The 24,674-nt window shown below is 34.7% G+C and overlaps 1 protein-coding gene and 1 non-coding gene across 17 annotated transcripts in view; both read left to right on the top strand.

Moving 5' to 3' along the window:
• The window catches only part of VPS13B (vacuolar protein sorting 13 homolog B), a 768,399-nt gene that overhangs the window by 105,831 nt on the left and 637,894 nt on the right, over window positions 1-24,674 (top strand). For all 16 annotated transcript variants that reach the window (XR_010410572.1, XR_010410573.1, XM_064588058.1 and 13 more), the window contains 2 exons: window positions 2,224-2,418; window positions 11,943-12,067. Coding sequence is in view for 14 of the 16 variants with exons in the window: in XM_064588058.1 (XP_064444128.1) it covers window positions 2,224-2,418; window positions 11,943-12,067 (320 nt within the window). In the remaining 2 variants the exon portion in view is untranslated. The remainder of the gene's footprint in view (window positions 1-2,223; window positions 2,419-11,942; window positions 12,068-24,674) is intronic.
• On the top strand, window positions 18,341-18,528 carry LOC123860753 (U2 spliceosomal RNA). Its single transcript, XR_006794864.1, has one exon. It is a non-coding gene; the product is annotated as a U2 spliceosomal RNA (small nuclear RNA).

Below are 24,674 nucleotides of genomic sequence, written 5' to 3'. Positions count from 1 at the left end.
TGCTCAATATCGCTCAGCATCAGGGAAATCCAAATCAAAACCTCAGTGAGATACCACCTCACACCAGTCAGAATGGCTAAAATTAACAAGTCAGGAAACGACAGATGTTGGCGGGGATGCGGAGAAAGGGGAACCCTCCTACACTGTTGGTGGGAATGCAAGCTGGTGCAGCCACTCTGGAAAACTGTATGGAGGTTCCTCAAAAAGTTGAAAATAGAGCTACCATATGATCCAGCAATTGCACTACTGGGTATTTACCCCAAAGATACAAAAGTAGGGATCCGAAGGGCTACGTGCACCCCGATGTTTATAGCAGCAATGTCCACAATAGCCAAACTGTGGAAAGAGCCAAGATGTCCATCGACAGATGAGTGGATAAAGAAGATGTGGTGTATATATATACAATGGAATATTATGCAGCCATCAAAAGGAATGAGATCTTGCCATTTGCAACGACGTGGATGGAACTGGAGGGTGTTATGTTGAGTGAAATAAGTCAAACAGAGAAAGACATGTACCATATGATCTCACTGATATGAGGAATTCTTAATCGCAGGAAACAAACTGAGTGTTGTTGGAGTGGGGGCTGGGGTGGGAGGGATGGGGTGACTGGCTGATGGACACTGGGGAGGGTGTGTGCTCTGGTAAGCGCTGTGAATTGTGCAAGACTGTTGAATCTCAGATCTGTACCTCTGAAACAAATAATGCAATATATGTTAAGAAAAAAAAAAAGAAGAAGAAGAAGGTAGCAGGAGGGGAAGAATGAAGCGGGGGAAATCGGAGGGGTAGACGAACCATGAGAGACGATAGACTCTGAAAAACAAACTGAGGGTTCTAGAGGGGAGGGGGGTGGGAGGATGGGTTAGCCTGGTGGTGGGTATTGAGGAGGGCACATTCTGCATGGAGCACTGGGGGTTGTGCACAAACAATGAATCATGGAACACTTCATCTAAAACTAATGATGTAATGTATGGGGATTAACATAAGAATAAAATTAAAAAAAAATAAAGTAGGCAGTCATGAGCATGTACTGTATGATTCTGTAAAGTTCAAGAACAGGCAAAACTAGTCTGTGGTGATTGCAGTGAGAATATTGGCTACCTCTGGCAGTGATCTGATCTATCGCCTGAGAAGGGATATATTGTAGAGTACTTTAAATGTGTGGTAGTTACAGATGTAAAATTTTATTGAGCTCTCCACTTAAGATTTGTGTGCTTTACCGTATGTTGTACCTTAGTAATCCAAAGTTGCTTAAAAGAGTAATTGATTAGTAAGTGGTGGTTTAAAAATTAGTAAAAAGTTAAAAAAGCATGTTCAAACAAGTATGTTCAACTTAGTCAATTTTAGGCACAGTGTTTCTCAATAATGGCACTGTTGGGTTTTTGGACAGGGAAAGTTTTATGTATCATTTACTATCTTTAGCCAATCCCTGCTAAATGCTAGTACTACTCCGCAGTTGTTGTGACAATGAAAGACAGACAAAACAGTGAAACCTCTCTTGCGTGGAATTTCCCGTATGTCTAAGGTCATACAGTTTCTCATTGAGAATGACAGTATGGCATTTTAAGGGAATAAGTTAGTTTTAGGACCAGAAGGAGTTGCTTGCTAATGAGGGTTCATACTCTGGACATCTTGATACCTACTTGCATTTACTTGGAAGCTTAGGTTCTGTAACACTGAAAGTACCAAGCCTAACTTGAGAGTCTTAGGATTTTATGAGCCTTTAACATGTGTATTATTAGTAGATATGATATGGATCAGAAGTTATTCCTCCTTGCAAATTTTGCTTCTTGTGTCTTTGAAGCTGTCTGAGTAGTCTTCTTAGTCTCTTCATCATCTAAATGTGAATAAAGCACAGGAAGACAAATGGTGGGTGGCTCTGGGATATCTAGGTCAATATTTGGGAATGGTTGAGCTTAAGAAAATACCATTAAATGTACTGAGGAGCACATAGTGAGCTATTCCAGTTGATTGGAAAATAAAAGTTTAGCTAAATGGGTAGTAATAATTTTATAGTAAATATGCATTTTGAAATCTAGGACATACTTGAAAATATATAGAAGGCATTTGTATTTGGTTATGGTAAGAGAGTTCTGTAGAAAATCATCATTTCTAGATTGATTTGATAACGTTGCAAAATGTGCCAGTCTGAGGCTTGTATGGGGGCATTGCATGTCAGTCACTGTTTTCCTGAAATATAAAGTGAACTCTATTATTTTCCAGAACCCAAGTAACTTCCTGAATACTACAAACTTCCAGTCACTTCGGCCTTTGCCATCCATTCAGATATTAGTGGATAAAATTAATCTGGAACATTCTGTGCCAATGTATGCTGAACAGTTGGTGCATGTGGTCAGCAGCCTTACTCAGCCTTCTGATAATCTGCTTCATTATTGCTATGCACACTGCTATCTTAAGGTAGGAAAAGTGGATTTTCTTGTTTATTAGTATCTGTTTGGCTTTGGGAGAATTAATTAAATATCTTTTTTCTTGGAGTTGTAACTTCATAGAACTAGTACCCCCATAAGATGAGATTTAAATGATACATAATAGATATATTCATTATCCAACATAATTAAATGAAAGTGTACCTATTTTAAAGTTACTCAATTTTTTGGATTAATAGCTGGATGTTTATACGTTTATATGTTTATGTCTATATGTTTATAATGTTAATTATGGTTTTTGAAGATTTTTAAAAAAATATTTACTTTAGAGGTGAGGGGAAGGGGCAGAGGGAGAGAATCTTCAAACTGACTCCTTGCTGAGAATGGAGCCTAATGCAGCCTCAGTCTCATGACCCATGAGATCATTACTTGAGCTGAAACCAAGAGCTGGTCACTCAGAGGACTTAGCTACCCAGGCGCCCTGGTTTTTGAAGATTTTATATGTCATCAATGATAATTATAATTAGTGTGAAGGAACACTTAGTTTATTTTTTTATTTTTTAAAGATTTTATTTATTTATTTGACAGAGAGACAGTGAGAGAGGGAACACAAGCAGGGGGAGTGGGAGAGGGAGAAGCAGGCCTCCAGTGGAGCAGGGAGCCTGATGCGGGGCTTGATCCCAGAACCCTGGGTCATGACCTGAGCCGAAGGCAGACGCTTAACGACTGAGCCACCCAGGCGCCCCAGGAACACTTAGTTTATAAGAGTGTTTTAAAGACTCATGATTTCTTTGAGGGGAACATAACACATTTTTTTTTTTTAGTTACTTTCCTCTTAACTGAATTCATGTTAATTTCTTGATACAAAGAGAGAACTCTTAATGGTTTAAATCGAGTTATATAACATTAATTACTGGAGGCTATACTCAGCTCTTACGTATTTTCTTGGTAAATAATATATCCCAGGTGTGCCTGGGTGGCTCAGTTGGTTAAGTGTCATACTCTCAATTTCTGCTCAGGTCATGATCTCAGGGTTGTGAGATCCAGCTCTGCATTGGGCTCTGTACTGAGCGTGGAGCCTGCTTAAGATTCTCTTTCTTCCTCTTCCTACCCCTCTCTGTGCCCCTCCTCTCTGCCTCTGTTGCACGTGCATAGGTGCACTGTCTCTCAAAAAACAGCAACAGCAAAAACATCCCATTGTAGGTAAGTAAAGATAAAATCAAATGTTGAGTAGTGTTTTTGCAAAGCAAACACAGATGTATAGTCTAAGTAGAGATAGCATGTATCTAATCAAATTCTTTTATGGATTAAAGAAAACTTTACAGACTTATATTCAAGAATAAGAACTAAAAATACACTAAATTTCACGTAAAGGACTCCAAAATTAGAGAACTCCAGAAGTAGATTTTATTGGTTCATGCTTCATTGTTCCATGTTTGAAAGTTCTTAAATACTTGTCTATTTGTGGAATAAAAAGAAACCAATGTAAATAAAAGTTTTACATCACCTCTAGTTTAAGGTGGTGAAATTTGTTTTCAAACCATGGAGAGTAGAAGAACATGTTTTCCTAGAAGTTCATGCAAAGCCCATTTTTAAGAGGATGGAAGAGACTCCACTCCCTTGCTTAATGAGAGAGTGATACTGTCAGGTTGTGAAGGGGTGTGGACACAGGAAAGTATGATTCATTAGGGCCATTATTAGAATTATCTATCACAGTGTTTTATGTCGTGTGGAGAGTAGCAGAAAGTAATTTTGAAAGCTAGATATATAGGTAATATTTTATACTTGTGCCTTTTTATTCATTCCCATAAATAATACACTGAAGTGTATTTTTTTAAATATTGGTATGACTTGAATATCAGCTTATAATGTTGAGAATATTTGCCTTGTTTTATTGAAACAGGACTAATTTCAGGCAGTTCTCTAATCTTTCCGAGGTAGTCTACTTAGGTAGGATTCATCAATTTGGTAAATATTAGATTCTTTACATATTGCAGACACTCAGCATTGAAGATGAATAAGGCATGTCCTGTCCTTAAGGAGAATGGTCGCCAAAGCCAATAGTCACCAATATGGTTGTCCTCCATACTGAGATAAAAGTTACTGGGATAGTTGTTTACTACTACTGTTATCATTTTAAAAGCGCACTTAAATTTCCAGGGTAATGTAGGTGGCTCAGTCAGGTGAGTGTCTGACTCTTGATTTTGGCTCAGGTCATGATCTCAGGGTTGTGAGATTGAACCTCGTGTCCAGATCTGTGCTCAGCTTGGAGTCTGCTAAGGATTCTCTCTCTCTTTTCCCTCTGCCCCTCCCAGCTAAGGCTCTCTTTCTCTCTCTCAAATAATAAATAAATAAAATCTTAAAAAAAATTTTCCAGGGTAATGTAAAAGTTAGTTACAGTGTAATCTGGATAAAGTTATGTTTTGGAAAAAGGTCTTTTGCTTTTATGCATACTAATTGTCTTTTATATTTTGGTTAATTTGACTAGAGCTATGTGTAATGGATAAGCTATGTTCTAGGAGGTTTGGTGTTAGGCAGAGCAGGAATATTATATGTAGAAAAACTTGTCATTGATATTAAGAATATTGAGTATTTTGGGGCAGTTGGGTGGCTCATTTGGTTAAGCTGCTGCCTTCGGCTCAGGTCATAAGCCCAGGGTCCTGGGATTGAGCCCTGAGTCAGGCTCTCCGCTCAGTGGGGAGCCTGCTTCTCTCTCTCCCTGCTCCCCCCCCCCAACTCATGCTCTCTCCTGTGCACTCATGCTCTCTCTCTCAACTAAATAAAATCTTGAAAAAAAAATACTGAATATTTAAAAAAATAAAGCCTTGAGTCTTGAATATATCATTGTATTTTTGATGCTTCTTCAGTGGCCTGGTACTTTTTTTTTTTTTTTTTAAGAATTTTTATTTTAGAGAGCACGTGGGCAGGGGGGATGGTCAGAGGGAGAAGAATGTGCTGAGCTTGGAGCCTGCCTTGGGGAGTGGTGGTGGGGGATGCTTGATCCTAAGACTTGAGAGAGAATGACCTGAGCCGAAATCAAGAGTCAGATGCTCAACCCACTGAGCCACCCAGGCACCCCTGGCCTGGTACATTTTTTTTTTTTTTTAAGATTTTATTTATTTGTCACAGAGAGAGAGTGCACAAGCAGGGGGGAGCGGCAGGCAGAGGGAGAAGCAGACTCCCCGTTGATCAGGGAGCCTGATGCTGGACTTGATCCCATGACCTGAGCCAAAGGCAGATGCTTAATCAACTGAGCCACCCAGGTGTCCCTGGCCTGGTACATTTGTAAACGTTCAGGATTTGTTAGAGAGTTTTAGTTTATATTTGTACTATTTGGAACTGACTCAAAATACTGATTTGTTGTAAAGTTTATAGCAGTTCGTGTTACTTGGCATAATTACTCTGACTTTTGAGGAGGTTTACAAAGATTAATTTTTCCATCATAGTGTTAAAATATTACAGTAGAGAATTTGAATGTTTATTTCATGTGTGTGGCATCTTAGACCCTAAGTAATTTTCAGTAAATACTGAAACAAAATGCTCAAGTTTTAATTTTGTATACCTAAATTTGACTGTATTGACTATATGATGAAATGGTATATAGCACCTATTTCATGTAGTGAAATTTATTAATTGGGAGAGTTGGCCTGGATGTGTGAAGAAAACCCACAGATGGAACTTTCATATGTCTTACCAAGTGCTCTTTATTTAACTGCTAAGCCCATCCTTTGAATATATATGACATCAAGTAGCTAAGTCATTGCAAAGCATCTGATGTTTGAAACATGAATAAGTTCGTGAAGGCACCCTATAAACTGTAGAATAATATATAAATTTAAGGCCTTCTTACTCGTAAGGATCAGCTATGGCAAATGCTTCAGAGAGATCGAGAAGATTATAGTAGAATCAAAATCCTTTGTTTAGATTTGGTAATTTTCAACCTCAAGAAAATAGTTTTCTCCGGGGATTTGGAGAAGTGGTGCTTTCATACATGGCTGATGGGTGTGTAAATTGGTATTATTTTGGACGGTACTTTTGTAGGATCTAACAAATTTGAAGACAAATTTACCTTATACCCATCCAATTTTCAGTGTATATCCTACAGCAGGGGTCAACAAACTTTTCTTTAAAGGGTCAGAGAGTAAATATGTTAGACTTTGTGGGCCAGGAGGCAAAATTTAGGATGTACTTAATAAGAGAACAAATTTCCACAAATCTTGAGTTGATAAAATTAAAAATGGATTGCATGTTCCAATGCATTACTGTATGTGGTTTACTCTTTTTTAAACTATTTTACTTTTTTTATTTTTGTAAAATACATTTGACATAAAAATTACCATTGAAACAATTTTTTGGTGTATAGTTAAGGGAGAGTAACTACATTCATAATTGTGTAACTGTCTTTACCATCCATCTCCTGAATCTTCTCATCAACCCATACTGAATCTCTATTAAAGAATAATTCCAAATCCTCTCTCCTCTGTCCCTGGGTAACCACCATTCTTCACTCTGTCTCTATGAATTTGACTACTTTAAGTACCTCAGATTAGTGGAATCACACAGTATATGTGCATTTAACTGTTGTATTTCATTAGGATACTGTCTCTAAGATTCATTCATGTCATAGCATACTGTAAAGCTTGCTTATAGTTCGAGTCTGAACACTACATTCTATGTATATACCACATTTTGTTAATCCACTCTTTTATTGATGAACACTTGGGTTGTACCCACATTTTGGGTAATATCTATAATGGTGGTATAAACATGGGATGCAAATACCTGTTAACTTCACTGATTTATTTTCTGTATATAGCTTGAAATGGAATGCTGAATAATAACTTTATTTTTTAAAACACAGCATATAAGTATGCACAGCAGCTACACTATTATATATATATATTTTTCATTCTTTAAATTTTTAAAAAACTTTTGATTTAAATTCTAGTTAGGTACCATACAGTGTAATATTAGTTTCAGGTGTACAATATAGTGATTCAGTACTCCATACAACACCCAGTACTCATCACAGCAAGTGCACTCCTTAATCCTCATCACCTGTTTTCTATTTCACCCATTCCCTCATCCATCTCCCCTCTGATAACTGTCAGTTTGTTCTCTATAGTTACGAATCTGTTTCTTGGTTTGTCTCTCTCTTTTTTTTTTTCCTTTGCTCATTTGTCTTGTTTCTTTTTAAGATTTTATTTATTGAGAGAGAGAATGAGATAGAGAGAGCATGAGCGGGGGGAGGGTCAGAGGGAGCCCGATGCGGGACTCGATCCTGGGACTCCAGGATCATGACCTGAGCCGAAGGCAGCTGCCCAACCAACTGAGCCACCCAGGCGCCCTTGTCTTGTTTCTTAAATTCCACATATGAATGAAATCATATGGTGTTTGTCTTTCTCTGACCGACTTATTTTGCTTAGCATAATACTGTCTAGGTCCATCCATGTTGTTGCAGATGGCAAGAGTTCATTTTTTATTGGATGAGTAATATTCCATTATATGTGTGTGTACACCACATCTTTATCCATTCATCAGTGGATGGACGTTTGGGCTATTTCCGTAATTTGGCTTTTGTAGATAATGCTGCTATATAAACATCAGGGTACATGTATACCTTTGAATTGGTGTTTTGTATTCTTTGGGTGAATACCCAGTAGTGCAACTGCTGGATTGTAGGGTAGCTCTATTTTTAACTTTTTGAGGAACCTCCATACTATCTTCCACAGTGGCTGACCAGGTTCCATTCCCACCAGCAGTGCACAAGGGTTCCCCTTTCTCCATATCCTTGCCAGCACCTGTTGTTTCTTGTGTTGTTGATTTTAGCCATTCTGACAGGTGTGAGGTGATATCTCATTGTAGTTTTGATTTGCATTTCCCTGATGATGAGCGATATTAAGCATCTTTTCATGTGTCTGTTGGCCATCTGTATATCTTCTTTGGAAAAATGTATATTCATGTCTTCTGCCCATTTTTAAATTGGGTTATTCATTTTTTGGGTGTTGAGTTGTGTAAGTTCTTTATATATTTTGGATACTAACCTTTAATTGGATATGTCATTTGAAAATATCTTCTCCCATTCTGGGGGTTGCCTTTTAGTTTTGTTGATTGTTTCCTTTGCCCTGCAGAGGCTTTTTATTTTGATGGAGTCCCAAAAATTTACTTTTGCTTTTGTTTCCTTGCCTCAGGAGACGTTATCTAGAAAGAAATTGCTATGGCCAATATCAGAGAAATTATTGTCTGTGTTTTTCTCTCGGATTTTTATGGTTTCTTACATTTAGGTCTTGCATCCATTTTGAATTTATTTTTGTGTATGGTATAAGAAACTGGTCCAGTTTCATTCTTTTGCATGTTGCTGTCCAGTTTTTCCAACACCATTTGTTGACTAGACTATCTTTTTTCCATTGAATATTCTTTCCTGCCTTGTCAAATATAAATTGGCCATATAGTTGTGGGTTTATTTCTGGGTTTTCTGTTTTGTTCCACTGATCTATGTGTCTGTTTTTGTGCCAGTACCATAGTGTTTTGATCCCTACAGCTTTGTAATATAGTTTGAAGTCTGGAATTGTGATGCCTCCAGCTTTTCTTTTTCAGGATTGATTTGGCTATTCAGGGTCTTTTGTGGTTCCATACAAATTTTTGCATTGTTTATTCTAGATCTGTGAAAAATTATTTTGATGGGGATTACATTAAATGTGTAGATTACTTTGGGTAGTATAGACATTTTAACAATATTTGGTTTTCCAACCCATGAAAATGGAATGTTTTTCCTTTTTTTATGTCCTGTTCAATTTCTTTAATTAGTGTTTTGCAGTTTTCAGAGTACGGGTCTTTGACCTCTTTGGATAGGTTTATTCCTAGGTGTCTTATGGTTTTTGGTGCAATTGTAAATGGGATTGAGCCTTAATTTCTCTTTCTGCTTCTTCATTATTGGTGATAGAAATGGAACATATTTATGGAATAACACTGTAGCGAAGGTAATGCTTGATTTTTATTTTTCTGTTTGTCCCTTTAAGAAAGGAACATATCTTTAGCATGCTGGTTATACTGTTATACTGAGTGTCTTATGATGAGAACAGCATAAAAATGATTTGTTTTACATCACAATTACTATGTTTTCCTTCTCATTTACAGTTAGTGTGTGATTTTTTATAGTTTTTGCCTTTTATCATTGCAAATCCTAATTTAGCATAAAAATTTTTATTAAAAATTTACTAGGAGTTTTTTATATTTCTAAATCTACAGTTTCTTCTATTGATGTTAATTCAAGAACATTGCAAAGTGTTAAAATGTAGATGATGTTTTTTATTTTCTAATTGGATTTTTTTAAAAGGTGGCACTGTGTGTTGAATTGTTCATTTAGTGTGATATGTATAAGTCATCTTATTCAAGTTGACATTTCCTTCAGCTAAAATTTTTATTGGTAGTTACACTTAACTGCTTTTTACATTCTTACTGTTCAGACTATTAGTTTGCAATGTTCAGTGCTTTTATTCTGTTTATTAATACATGAATTATCCTTCGTGAAACAACCTCCACTCCTGTTGCGTTGGTGGTTTCCCTTTTTCTAGATAAAGTATTTGTAATCTTGATCAAGAGCTGTTGACAAGTTAGTAGGTTATGTAGGTATTGTAAACCTGTGTATATCTACTGTAATTTAAAGGAGAGTTAGAAATTGGTTATTTTGAAATAATTATTTTTGATGTGGTAGATAGGCACTCTTTCATTATAATTTATATTTGCCTGAATGTTCCCTTAGAAGCATCTCTGCGCAGCATGTAAATTTAGTAAAAGTTTAAAAAACATTATGAAATAAGATACAGTTTCCCCAGAGTCCTTTGCAGTTCTGCAAACATCCAGCAGGGATCTCCTCTACACCCAGTTTCCATCTGAGTACACTTAATGATAGTGTCTGTGATTATACTGTTGGGCATTTCATAGAATATTAGAAAGTGCCTTGAGAGAGTTCTTAGTTGACCACAGATAATCTAATATGATAAAATATTACCCTTATTCATACTCTAGGAATATTTAGAGGTTGGGCATTGTTTTAAAAATGTTTTATATTAAGTGGTATTAGTAATTATAGACTTAAGGATCCTTTAAATGGGCCTTTTAGAGGAAATAAATTCTGAAATTGCACAGTGCCTGGAAATTCTTGGTATACAGTGTTGCTCAGAACAAGTCTTCAAAGATAATGTATGTGACTAACTTAATTTTTAAGGTTCATCATTTAAGTATTAGAATCATTTTTTTTTTTTTCCTTCTCAATTCTCTGTTTCTTGCCACTTGGTTGATAGTACTTACAGGATAGTAGGTTAATCACTTTCATTTTCTTTGATAGTAATTAGGTAAGTAGGTCCTTTGAAATGCAGTTTTCTCTAAAAATATGTAATTCTAACTAATGTCTCATTTCCAAGAAGTTATTTTGTTCACTTAGAACTGATTTTAGAGCAAATGATTTCACTTTGTCAGTTTGATGAATGATAGGGACATAATACCTTTTTGAAACCATTTGGAAGTAGTTTAATACTTTTTAAGAAATTAGTCATTAGTTTATAAGTTCATTAAATGAAAGTATTTTGTTGTGAAAATTAGTGATTGAAAAATCTTAAACATGTTTCACTGTAGAACTTAATCAGTTAATATAAATCCTAGAGATGGGAAAGTCAGTGCTTGATGAACCTAAGGAACAAAAATTAATAAAGTTAAGTGTTAGGCTTAAACTACTTCTGTATGTTATTGGAAAACAGTAACTATTTTGTATCCCTGTGTGTTAGTGTTTCCTGTTTGAGATGTTTATCTTTTACCGTATTGGAAATAATTGGAGCAGAAATATAATAAGCTCTGTGTAGTGTTTCATATATAATGTGATGTTATATTGATTCTTCCTATTAAAGCAAGTATACTGTTCAGGAATTTCAGGGAATGCTTATAAAATTTTTGAGTGTGATCTGCTCGTTTTAAGTATAAACATATGAAGAGTATGCCATGTACCAAATTTCTGGGGGTGAAAAACCTCAGCCCTAGAATTTTCACGGAAGAAAGGGAAAAGATGTAACATTTTTAGGATATATTTGAATATCCTTTTTGTGTGTGCATAATGTAAGTTGAAGGCAAAATAGATTTTTTTATGATTGTTTTTGTTGTAATTAATGTTCTTTTAGGCATTAAATTATATTAACAGTAATTTATTACAGTTAATTTTTACGATGTGCACAATACAGGCAGTTTATATTAATAGCAAGTGTGTGCATTTTAGCAGACAATAAAACACTACATGAGAGTTATGTTTAGAAATAAAATGTGAAACTTAGAAGCAGTGATCTTTCAGGCAAGTGAAAGAAATACTATATATTTAAATCTCTTAATTTGGATTTAGTCAGTGTTAAATTGAATAAAAGAAAATGTTGCTGTTTGGGAAGTGGAAAAAGACATTGGAACATATTTAGTGTGCAGCTGTTGTAGAGCAAATTGAAACTGACGTATTTCATCCTGTGCTTATTAAAACTTTGTCTCTGTGAACATTTGGATCTTTTCTTTTTGTTTCAGATATTTGGTTTCCAAGCAGGACTGACGTCTTTGGATTGTAGGGGATCTTACTGCTTACCTGTCCCTATTATCCCCTCTTTCAGCACTGCTCTTTATGGTAAACTTCTGAAACTACCCACATGCTGGTAAGTATTATGGTAAAATGTGGTTTATGGTATTTTCATTTATTATGAAGGGGGAAAAACCCAACTGTGTCTGTCTTATGCAAGTGTGTTAGTTTTATACAAAACCTTAGAAAAATATCTGAAGTTATACTGTCTTTTACTGAAACACTAAAAATCTCTCTTTAATGCCTGAAATGTGACTAGCTCATAGTATCTTTTGTGGTAGTGTTGAGTGTTGTTGGGGTACTAACTGTTAAGCCATGTTGGAACTGTAGTAAACTGTTGCTGCTTCATACTGTACCAGGAACTGCAAAGGCAAATACCTTATTTTTTCCTTTTTGAGAGAGGATACGAAGATATTAAAAAGTTGCAAATTAGGATCAAGGCCTAAGTATTTATCACCTAAATAACAATTTCATGTGTATTTCTAGCTACTAAGAAGAGCATACCCATAACATAGATTTAGTGTTTTATATGTCTATAGTTGCTTCATTTTCAAAGAAACTGATTTTAGGCTTTATTTTCATTTGGTTTTGGGTTTCTTTATTTGGAGGTCCTATTTCCTTAAGTTGAAAGAGGTTTATAGAAAGAAAGCCAATAGTTACTCATCATACCTTTTTTTTTTAATTGAAAGCAAACTTTAATGTATTAAAAACAAAACTGAAGATATGAAATAAGGTTTAAACACTTGAAATTAAATTCTAGTGAAATATTTCTACATTTTAAAATTAGGTTACTTTTACTGTTTAGAATATGTCTTTGCTTTCTCAACCTAATTAGTAGGCTTATTTTTACAGGATGTATTTTCTGTTATTTATGAAAAGCAACATAATTTCTAGAAAATATTCTTTAAAGTACTTCATTTGTTAAAAATATATTTCTTTAATAATATATAACTTTTAAAATGAAATTTGTAAATTAAATGCTCACATCTTCAAAAAATTTGCCTATTGATCCAGAAAATTAAAAAATACAGAAATTGCAGTTAAGTCTTGAAATCAGTTCTTGTATAAAATGAAACTATTATTAAATGATCATTGTTAATTTCTCTTGATAAGTTTAATTTTATCCTTATTCATCCATATTCCACACATGTCATTTATTATGTTTTATAGAGATTCACTTTTTAACTTTTTATTTGTGTATACATAGCATGTTGCATTTGAGCCAAGTTTTATATTCTGATCTACTAGGAAATACCAGGGGATATATCCCAGTGGTATGTCAATATCAACTTTAATAAATGTTTGTGAGCACTGTTATCTCAGTTATGTGCTGATTTATTTATCATTCATAACACTGAGATTTTTAGAAAAACAGTGCAATTTACTATAAAAAATACTTAGCTTTTTTAGAAAATAAGAAGCCAAAATTTTCAAAATGAATTATAGCCTTTATATGAAAAAAAAATTGAATATTTAAATAGGCAAGGCTTGGTTTAAGGATATGTAGGGCTTACTTTAAATATTGTCAAATGTGATTTAAACTAAGTCTGCTGACATCTAAAAGAAAATATTCCATTTAAATACTAAAAGCATGAGATAACACAATGCTTGTATTTGGATGTGACTTGCTTTTTTAAATTTTATTTTATTATGTTAATCACCATACATTACATCATTAGTTTTTGATGTAGTGACTTGCTTTTTTGTATTTAAGGCCACTTCTGTATTATTTGAGTGATATTTTTCTATGCTTTACATGAGTATATTGCTTTGAAATAGTTTCTTTACATTATTTTCCTTAATTAATAGACCGTAAATTATAATTTGTTCTTAGCAACTCTAAATTGAAAGTAATACGTATAAAACTCATTAAGTTGAGATGTATCTTAGTTAAATCAAATGAATAAGATACCAGATAAATGTTTCATATAGTGCTTGAATTAAATAAAAATCATATGAGAACTGAGAATTTTATTTAACTCATGTAGTGAGTGAAGATTATTTTAGTAAGGCACCCTGGTTGTGTCATTAAGTGTCAGCTCTGTTCCCAATATGGTATCTCCCTTCCTCAAATTATACAAGCTCTTTCATCTGGATTTTTAAAAATCACATTCCAGTTTCTTAAAGCACATGTCTGATGCTATTTATATCTATAACTATATATTTTTTCAATAATGAGAAGAGCATACTTACAATAGATCATAGCTTTTGAAACACATATACCACAATGAAAAAAAATTTTAGTTGGTATGTTTGAGTTAGCAATGCAAATCTAGATTTTATGTAAAACAACAAAATAGTTCATACTTCTTGTTTAAAAATGTCTAAATTGATACTAATTATATATGAAATTTGAAACTAATGTATATTTTAATCAGGTTTGCTAATTTAAAAAATATGTGGCTTAAGTAACATTGAAAATAAGTTATTTTTCTCCCATTTGAATGTTCATGCTAATATATTTTAGCTTTAATGAGCAAGCTAATACTAAACTCCAGTCTTGGGATTTATTTTTTTTTCAAAAATATTTTGGTCATGGGTGCCTGGGTGGCTCAGGCGGTTAAGCGTCTGCCTTCGGCTCAGGTCATGATCCCAGGGTCCTGGGATCGAGTCCCACATCGGGCTCCCTGCTGAGCAGGGAGCCTGCTTCTCCCTCTCCATCTGCCTGCTGCTTCCCCTGCTTGTGCTCTCTCTCTCTCTGTCAAAAATAAATACAGTCTTTAAAAAAAATATATTTTGGTCATATTTTATCTTTCATTCTGTATTACACACTTTCCAAACATAAAAATATAAATATTTCAAAACATTTTTTTCTTCATTGCTTTACAACAAGTTAACTTACTCTTTTAGTCCCTTAGAACAGGACTGAACTATGTATGGTATAATGGGAAAGACACAGTGACAATAATATTTAATGATGGAGATCTTGAGCAATTCAGATTTTAATTTTCCTCCTTTTTTAGTAAGGGGATGTTTAAAAGTGGGCAATAAAGTGTTGGTTAAAGGGCAACAAAGTATAACTTTTGTTATTACTAGTAGGAATAACCTTGGTCTCCTGTAGACAGTTTTTAAACAAATTTCTATAGTAGTAATGCTTTTAGGTTTCTAGATATATTCTTGGAGTTAACCTTTTTTTTTTTTTTTTTTTTCAGAACAGAGAAACTATATTAAATATGTCCTCTCTATTTCTAAACTTTTTAATTGAAATATTAATATTTTATAGAAAAATACATATATTGTATTTCATAAGTGAATTGGACACTTGGGAACTAGCAGAAAGATTAAGAAACAGAGTAACATCAGCATCTCAAAAGCCTCTCTTACTTACCCTCCTGCAAGGTTAACCATTATCCTGATTTCTTTTAACATAGATTAGTTTTGTCTGTTCTTGGACTTAAATAGAATCAGTCGTCCATAGTCTTTTTGACTGGCTTCTGTCACTCAACATGTTTGTGAGATTGATTGATACAGTAGAATGTAGTTTTTAGATTGTTTGCTTTTGTCACTATACAGTATTGTATTACATGAACATTGATCATTTGCACATTCTTGATCTGCAATTTTAATTTATTTTTTTAAAATATTAATATTTATTTATTAGAGAGAGAGAGAGAGTGCATTCACAAGCAGGGGGAGTAGCAGAGGGAGAGGTAGAAGCAGGCTCCCTGTTGATGTTGGGCTGGATCCCAGGACCCTGGGATCATGACCTGAGCCGAAGACAGACACTTAACCAACTGAGCCACCCAGGCGCCCCTTGATCTGCAATTTTAATTGAAAAATAAGTACCTAAAGTATGTGTTTATTTTTTATTCCTGTGCCATTTTCCCTTTTCCTTAAGAAGCTTCAATTATATTAGAGGAGATTAGATGTCATTCATAAATATTTTTTGATTTTCTGTATTTTGATAGGCATTGTGCTACACGTTGGGATTGGGAAAAGAATACAGTAGAATGCAGTGAGGGTAAGAGATATCCCCTGAGCATGACAACTTACAGTCTAGTGGGAGAGGACACTAGACACATAAAACGGTTGTCTTTAAATGGCAAAATTGAGGCTTAAGAAAAATGTCCTGTTAGTTTAAAGAAAGTAGAAAATTTCCCTGGGACGTCATGGTTGGCTTCATAGAAGTGGCAGTAGAATTTTGGTTTTACTGGTTGAATTGGGTGTATATCCAGACATGAGGAGGTTGGTTTTGGGGTGTGGAGGCTTCTAGGGGGATAATACAGTCTCAACAAAGTCAGGGTTGCTCTATTGGATCTGTGAATGGATACCATGGGAGAGGAATTTGGAAGGCTGCTTTTGGGCCTAGACTTTTATGTGATTAAGGATGTCTGAGTTTAATATGAATACTTAAAAGTTAAGCCAGGTAATCAAATATTCATTAACCCAATTTCTTCTTCATCAGGCTTGTAATACTGTAATTATACTATAGTCACAAATTCACTTTCTCCTATAATTGAGGGTTCAAAAGTGTGATCTCATTTATAGATAGACAATGCAATATACTTTGGAAGTTCAGAGAAAAATTACTTTGGCTTAGAAAGTCCTGGAGAGGGGGCGCCTGGGTGGCTCAGTTGTTAAGCATCTGCCTTCAGCTCAGGTCATGATCCCGGGGTCCTGGGATCGAGCCCCACATCGGGCTCCCTGCTCCGCGGGAAGCCTGCTTCTCCCTCTCCCACTCCCCCTGCTTGTGTTCCCTCTCTTGCTGTATCTCTCTCTGTCAAATAAATAAAAAAATCTTTAAAAAAAAAAAAAAAAGAAAGTCCTGGAGAACACGAAGGTGGTAACTTGTAAGGAGGTTATTAAAGAATGCATAGAATATGAAAGAAAATACTTTTTAATGCAGTATTAGGTATTTAGTTTAACAAGTTTTCATAACAATCCTGTGAGCTAACATAATATTCTTTTATAAAACTAAAATTCAGGGAAGTTACACAAATTGTCCAAAGTCACACAGTGGCTGGGCAAGGATTCTCATGGAAGGTTATCTCATTCTAAAGTCTTTTGATCCCTTTCTTACCTGAAGGACTGAAGACACTACATTATCTTTTGTTAATCATCATCAGAGGCTCAGCGTGCTTTTTGCCTTGTAGTAAAAGTGGATTTCCATGTATTGAGAGGGTAGTTGAGATAGTACAGCTAATAAATCTGAACTCTCCTAGTATCTCCTAATATATAGATAACAGTATATAGATACTGTGATGATCTCATAGAATTGTAGTTAATAGGGTTACGTGGAGTCTTGGGCATTATCTTAGTTTCTGAGTCTATGACACAGCTTTGATTTGTAGTTGTCTATCATGGGCTGAACATTTTTTTCAGAGGGACTTAGCTACTTTGTGAGGTAACCAGATTCATTGTTGGGCAGCTCTAGAGTTCTTTCTTTTACTGTTCATGTTTCTTCTCTTTCTAATTATTGCTTATATATGTCATGAGTCATTTTTATAGTCCTAGGAATGTGGGAAAACACATTTATTTACTAGATTGAGGGATCCCTATAAGCACCCATTCCTTATTTAGCATAGTAACAGACGGGTTGGTTTTGAATAATGAAGTTATTGAGCAGTTCATTTGTTTGAGGAATACGTTTCTATGGAATCTATGTCTGAGTTCAATGTTAATTAAGAAGTACAGGATTTGGTGGTGGTAGTGGGCTCATGGTAATTGACATGGTATCTAAAGGAGAAGTGAGCAGATACTGATCCTTTTGCCTCCCTGAAATGGAAACTGAAGCAGCCATTTTCCCGGGCTAGCTCAGAATAACACTAGAATAACTTTAATGGAAGGTAGGCCCTTCAAGTCTTAAAAAATGCCAATATTTATTTATCAGCAAATGTAGAGAATAAGTAACCCACCCCACAAGTTTCAAAAGGAGGTTTGCTCAACTGCCTTGTCCTTTATAATACCACAGTTAGAAAACATAGAGTTGAGTGTTTTTAATGCCCCTGGAGATAGAACTTTTTAATTTCCTTTTTTCCAGAGCTATGATTATTTTCATCTGTCTGCTTTTGTGATAAACATTTTCTTTAACAGAATGTCTTATTTATTTATTATTTTCTTATGTTAATCACCATACATTACATCATTAGTTTTTGATATAGTGTTCCATGATTCATTGTTTGCTTATGACACCCAGTGCTTCATTCAGTACATGCCCTCTTTAATACCCATCACCAGGCTAACCCATCCCCCCACTCCTCTCCCCTCTAGAACCCTCAGTTTGTTTCTCAGAGTCCATAGTCTCTCATGGTTCGTCTTCCCCTCCGATTTCCCCCCCTTCATTTTTCCCTTCCTACTATCTTTTTTTTTTTTTTTTTTTTTTTAACATATAATGTATTATTTGTTTCAGAGGTCTCGGCCTTTTGGCTAAGATCAAGTGTAGTATCTATTCTTATCAGTTTAATATCTGATATGTCCTCTATCTGAGGACAATATATTAAATGGGTTTTTGGAGCCGAGAGATGGACTAGGAGCTTGCTCCGTGCACTCAGCGCATGGACCTGGTATTGCCAGTACTTTAATAACAGAATGTCTTAAAACTGGTAAGACTTAACTGGGATGCTGATTCTCTTACCTCTGCTTGAGTGGCAGCAGCCTGATTGTCAGCTTTGGTTCTTGCATCTGGAATGTGCTCTCATGGAATGTTTTGAACTGAAAAGAAACCCTTTCATCATCTCTTACAATCTTTTCATTTCAAAGATGAGAAAACTGAGTCCCACAGAGTTCAAATTACTTAACCGAAGAGCACACAGTTAATATCAATGCCTCAATTTGATCATCATTTTCTTTTTTTTTTAATCCTCATTTTCTTGGTTCAGGGCTCCTTCAACTGTATCACACTGCTTAAAAATTATTAGTACTATTTAATTTTTTCATGGTAAAAGATGCAAAACATCGGGGCACCTGAGTGGCTCAGTCATTAAGCGTCTGCCTTCGGCTCAGGTCACGATCTCAGGGTCCTGGGATCGAGCCCCACATCGGGCTCCCTGCTCGGTGGGAAGCCTGCTTCTCCCTCTCCCACTCCCCCCGCTTGTGTTCCCTATTCTCGCTGTGTCTCTGTCAAATAAATAAATAAAATCTTTAAAAAAAAAAAAGATGCAAAACAGAAAATTTACCATTTTAACCATTTTTAAGTGTATAATTCAGTGGCATTAAGTATCTTCAGATTGTGCTCTCACCCCTGTTCATCTCCATAAATTTTATATTCTGTACCCATTAAAACAATAACTTCCCATTACTCCTTACTTTGAGCTCTTGGTAACTCCTGTTCTACTTTGTATGGATTTGACTATTCTGGGTACCTCATGTAAGTTAAATCATTCAATATTTGTCCTTTTGTGTCTGGCTTATTTCATTCACTTAGCATAAAGTTTTCAAGATTCATCCATGCTGTAGCATATGTGAGATTTTTTTCTTCCCTCCCTCACTTACTCTTTCCTTCCCTCCCCTCCTTCCCTCCCTCTCTCTCTCCCTTTCTTTCCTTCCTAATTCATTCCATTTTAAGATTGAAAAATTCCATTGTATGTATATGCTTTGTTTAGTCGTTCAACCATCAGTGGACATTTGGGTTGTTTCCACCTTTTAGCAATTGAAAATGGTGCTTTGAACATGGGTGTACAAATATTTGTTTGAGTACCTGTTTTCATTTCTTTTGGGTATATACCTAGAGGCGGAATTGCTGGGTCATATGATAATTCTGTGTTTAATTTTATGAGAAACTGCCACTATGTTTCCCATAGTGGCTATACCATTTTACATTCTCACTAACAATGTACAAGGGTTCCAATTTCTTTATATCTTTACCAACACTTGTTATTTTAGGTTTTTTGATAATAGTCATCCTAAAGAATATGAAATGGTATTTCATGGTAGTTTTGATTTGTATTTCTCTAACAGTTAGTGATGTTAAGCATCTTTTCAATTGCTTATTGATCATTTGTATATCTTCTTTGGGGGAATATATATTCAAGTTCTTTTCTCATATTTAAATCGGATTATTTTTGTTGTTGAGTTGTATGTGTTCCTTATGAATTCTGCATACTAAATTTTTATTGTATATGTGATTTGCAAATTTTTCTCCAACTCTATGGGAAAATGTTTTTTAATGTTAAGATTCTGTCTTAATATAACTCCCAAGCCAGAAGCTTAGTTTACGTCTTTTATTAAATCTTTTGCTTTTTGTTTTAAAAAGCTATTATTTACATTTGACACAGTTTTTCTTAAAAATTGGTATAACTTGAGCATGTAAAAAGTGATCAATTGCGTCTTTGGAATAGCTGTACTTTGGGGAAGAGGAGAAAGATAAATTAGACTTCTTGGGGTTGTTTGCAAGTTTATCTTCACAGTAGATTTTGCTCTTAACATTTACAGGGATAGCTAACTTAGATTGTTTTTCTGCAGAAAGATTTTATAACTTTCTACAGTAAAGGGAGATCTTTTCTTGATTGTCTTCTCTTTAAAAAACATGTTTTAAAGATAGTTAACAGTTAATTTCTTAAAAAGTTACAGTGCTTGACAGTCTATACGTTATAGACAAGTTTAATAATACTGAATAGAATGAAAATCAAAGTAAATGAAGATTAAAGATTAAAGCAAATGGGTTTTCACCTGGTTATTCAGGATAGGCTTTAGGAGGACTGGGTTTCAGAACCAGTAGGAAGATTGGGATCTTCATCCCTATTTTAAAATGAAATCGGAAGGAGAGATGAACCATGAGAGACTATGGACTCTGATAAACAATTTGAGGATTTTAGAGGGGAGGAAGGTGGAGGGATGGGTTAGCCTCGTGATGGGTATTAAGGAGGGCACGTACTGCATGGAGCACTGGGTGTTATACGAAAACAATGAATCGTGGATCACTACATCAAAAACTAATGATGTATTGTATGGTGACTAACATAACATAATAAATAAATAAAAATAAATACAAGAAAAAATAAAGTGAATTTGTAAACACCTCATGATTCCCATACATCTGGGCTGACATATATGTGTATATGTGTGTATATATATGTTGTATGTGTGTGTATATATATGTACATAACGTTTGTCATGTTTTAAAATTCATATGCATACTGGCTTTATCACCTTTTTATTAGCAGCAGTGCTTGTTAATTATTTTAAAGAGGTAATATTAAGGGAATCCAAAATTTTTGTGAGCATTATTCATTAAAAAGATACTATCACAGGCCTCGTGCTCACTGTTACTCTGTTTGAAATCTAAGCGAATACTGAAATATAGCTCTTTGAGGTATTACTAAGTGGTAAATTAATTCAGCCAAAGCACTTAATGTTCTGATTATGAGATTATTTCTCTAATGATAGATGTTAACATTAATTTTAACAATCTGGTAAAAGAGAATGTATTTTAACAAATCCAAGCAGATAAAACACTGTTCTGTGTATGGTCACGTAGTTAAGACGTTTCAGGGTAGACTGAGATTTATATAAATCCAGCATTGTTTGCTTTTTAGCTCTGTCAGATCCTCTTGAAATTCGGGACATACATTGCTGGCACAGGTTTCTGCTTTAAATGCAGATGAATCAGGGTTTGATTCATCATCAAAGTAAGATTCAAACTCATCAAAATATGTGAATGACTTCTGAAATCGTGTTTCTACACAATGGCTCTGTAGTTCTTAAGAACATATAGATCTTTTAAAGAAGCTTAGGGCAGTTGAGAATGAGAAATACAGCAATCTTTATTTGTCTTTGGCTCAATTCTTGTTTCCATTTCACATCCAAACTTGAATTTCTGCACATTTAGAAATGGGTAAGCATGATCACAATGAAAATATACTATCCTGATAAATTTCTCCATTAATATCATATGGTAAATTTGATTTGGGAAGTGTATAGTACAAACTGTTCTCATACCAGCTTTCTCTTTTGATTTGGATAGCTTGTTGAAATAGCCCCCCTCCCCTTCTGTATTACATTAACTCCCTTTGTAGCAAATTAGCTTAGTTTCCATCAGACTTCTGAAAGCAAGTGACTAGGTCTTACTAGTTCTATCTACTGAGGTGTAATAGTTTTATTTGAGCTGTAATCTCAGGTCAGGCATACAACAATGTGGACCACATGCCCGATGGCTCTGTTCATGATACAACTTGGTCTTCTATCTTATGGGATTTTGTGTTGTATGACTTGGGGTACGCTTGCATGGTCTTGTTAACCTAACCGTCTTTCCATTATTAATTAAGCATTTCCTTGCATATTTCTTAGAATTTTCTTTGTTTTGCTCATGCGTTCTGTTTTTGTCCTCTACTAACTTTTTCATGATTAATGCTTCTTTTGTATCCTTATCTGGATGATTGAAACAGGGAAGGATGACCATAACAGACAGGGTACATATTTTCTTCAATTTTGTGAACAGTGTTCCCCAGTCAGTTTCAGTTTTTTGTTTTTTAAACTCTAGTGAGTTTTTCCACTGTTTGTCTGCCTTTTTGCACACTTGATACTGTTCTTTGTTCATTCATTCCAGTCTGTTTCACAGATAATGTGATGATTGCCCACTATGTGCCAGATATTCTTCATGGCCCTGGCTAGATTAGAAAAAAATTGGCAAGATACCTGCCCTTATGGGGTCAGTTAAAGGAATTTTAAAATGGGAAAAATTGGTTTAAGAGGCAGTATAGATTGTCTTTTACAATCTAATTATATAAAATTATCCTTTTTGCTGTCTTCAGCCTTGGAAGGAGATTTTTACATAGTTTTTTGTTTGTTTTTGATCTTAATTCTAGTGTATTTAACATACAGTGTTATATTAGTTTCAGGTATATACATAGCTTTTGATTGCATAGTATTTTTGAACTAGTCTATGCTTTTCTATTTAATCTTGTTAGTGATTCCTATTTGAACTGAAAACCATTTAGTGGTGGAGCAACCAGTAATAGGAGGTAAAATACAAGTTCCTACAGATAAATGAAAATTCATTGAATATGTCAGTTAAATATATCATTGTTTGTTTTCCAGCTTTTTGCAAACATTCTGCAGTTATTTAATGGTTTTGTAGAGTGTACTTGGTAATTCTGGATTTTAGCTTTTCCAAAAATTTGTTTTTTTTTTCAGTTGTTATCTTCACATGTATTACAATCTCCAATATTTATAGATGTCAACATATATTAGAGCCTTTGAAATCTATTTGTAAATACACATATTTTAAGTTTGTATCCTTGCATTATACTCTTAATATCCATTTTTATACATTATAATGTATAGTGTGAATAAAACTCAGAAATATGTAAACTCTTTGTAATTAAAAGTTTTTTATTGTAAAGTTTTTAATATGTATAGTCATGAAAATATAGGTGCTCTTTGATTATAAATTACTGAGATTAATTTGGGGGGGCAGCACTCAAAATGTATCATTACTTTGTAATCAAATCTCCTTCTGATAATTACTTTTTATATTCATTGAGAAATGGTTATATCTAATTTGCATATAGTTTATTAACTCATGAACAGAATTATTTTTCAACCTATGTAAGCAAGTAGTATGTGAGAAATTGATGGGGAAGTTTTAATACCAAATTAATATTAATAATAATAGCATATATGTGCCAGGAATAGTGCTAAGAGTCTTATATGCAGTATCTCATTTAATCTTCATAACAACAATATGAGATACTATTTTATTCGTTCTGTACATCTCTTTGTCTTATTAATGCTTATGCATACAGTAAATAGTGAAGTTGGAATTCACTTTTATATCTGAGTCAAGACCCAAAATTAGTAGTCCCTTCTACCATTGATGAGGGAGTATATGGCAAGTTGGCATTAAGTTTGCATCCTAAAGCATCTTTCCATACGAATAGCTTTGCTAACTTGTATTTTTTTTAATAAACAGCTTAATTGAGATGTACTTTATATAGCATAAAATTCACCCATTTCAGGTATGTAATTCAGTGATTTCTAGCACATTAACTGAGTTATGCAACTTTTACCATAAATTCAGTTTTAGAACATTTTTACCATCCCAGTAAGATCTCTCATGCCCGTTTATGGTTAATCCCCATCTCTGGCCCCAGGTAACCACTTGCTTCATAAATTATCTTTTATGGCATATGAATGGAATCATGCAATATGTGGTATCCTGTGTCTGGCTTCTTTCACTTAGATAAAGTTTTTGAGGTTCATCTTTGACATAGCATGTATCAGTGGCTAACTTGTTTTTTATTCTACATCTGTATGTGGCTTTCCTTAACTGAGTGAAATATATTCAGGCTTGCAAATAACTATCCATACTCTCAGAGATGTTTGAATTCCAGAGTTGATTAAGGGGTTTTCAAACCATGTTATAGTTGCTGCAGTAACTGTGACTTGGGATGTTCTGAGAATGTCCTTTTGTGTCACTAGCCCCTTCTTCAAACTGGTTTTGTTTTGTTTTATTTTAAGATTTTATTTATTTCTTAGAGAGAGGTGTGGGAACATGAGCGGGGGGCGGGGCAGATGGAGAGGGGGAAGCAGGCTTCCCGCTGAGCAGGGAGCCCAACCTGGGGCTTGATCCCAAGGCTCTGGGATCATGACCTGAGCTGAAGGCAGATGCTTAATCCACTGAGCTACCGAGGCGCCCCTAGATATTAGTTGTTTAGTCTCATCATGTTCTTTTTTGGGGAGGAATAATATTTGAAGGTGAATACTTAACTTTTCATACTTATTTCTCAAAATAGTCTTTATTTTTA

This window comes from Mirounga angustirostris, unplaced genomic scaffold (genome assembly GCF_029215605.1).
Source record: "Mirounga angustirostris isolate CCGP_5_RB_7025 unplaced genomic scaffold, mMirAng1.0.hap1 SCAF_4, whole genome shotgun sequence".
NCBI lineage: Eukaryota > Metazoa > Chordata > Mammalia > Carnivora > Phocidae > Mirounga > Mirounga angustirostris.
This window is presented reverse-complemented; position numbering and strand designations above follow the sequence as displayed.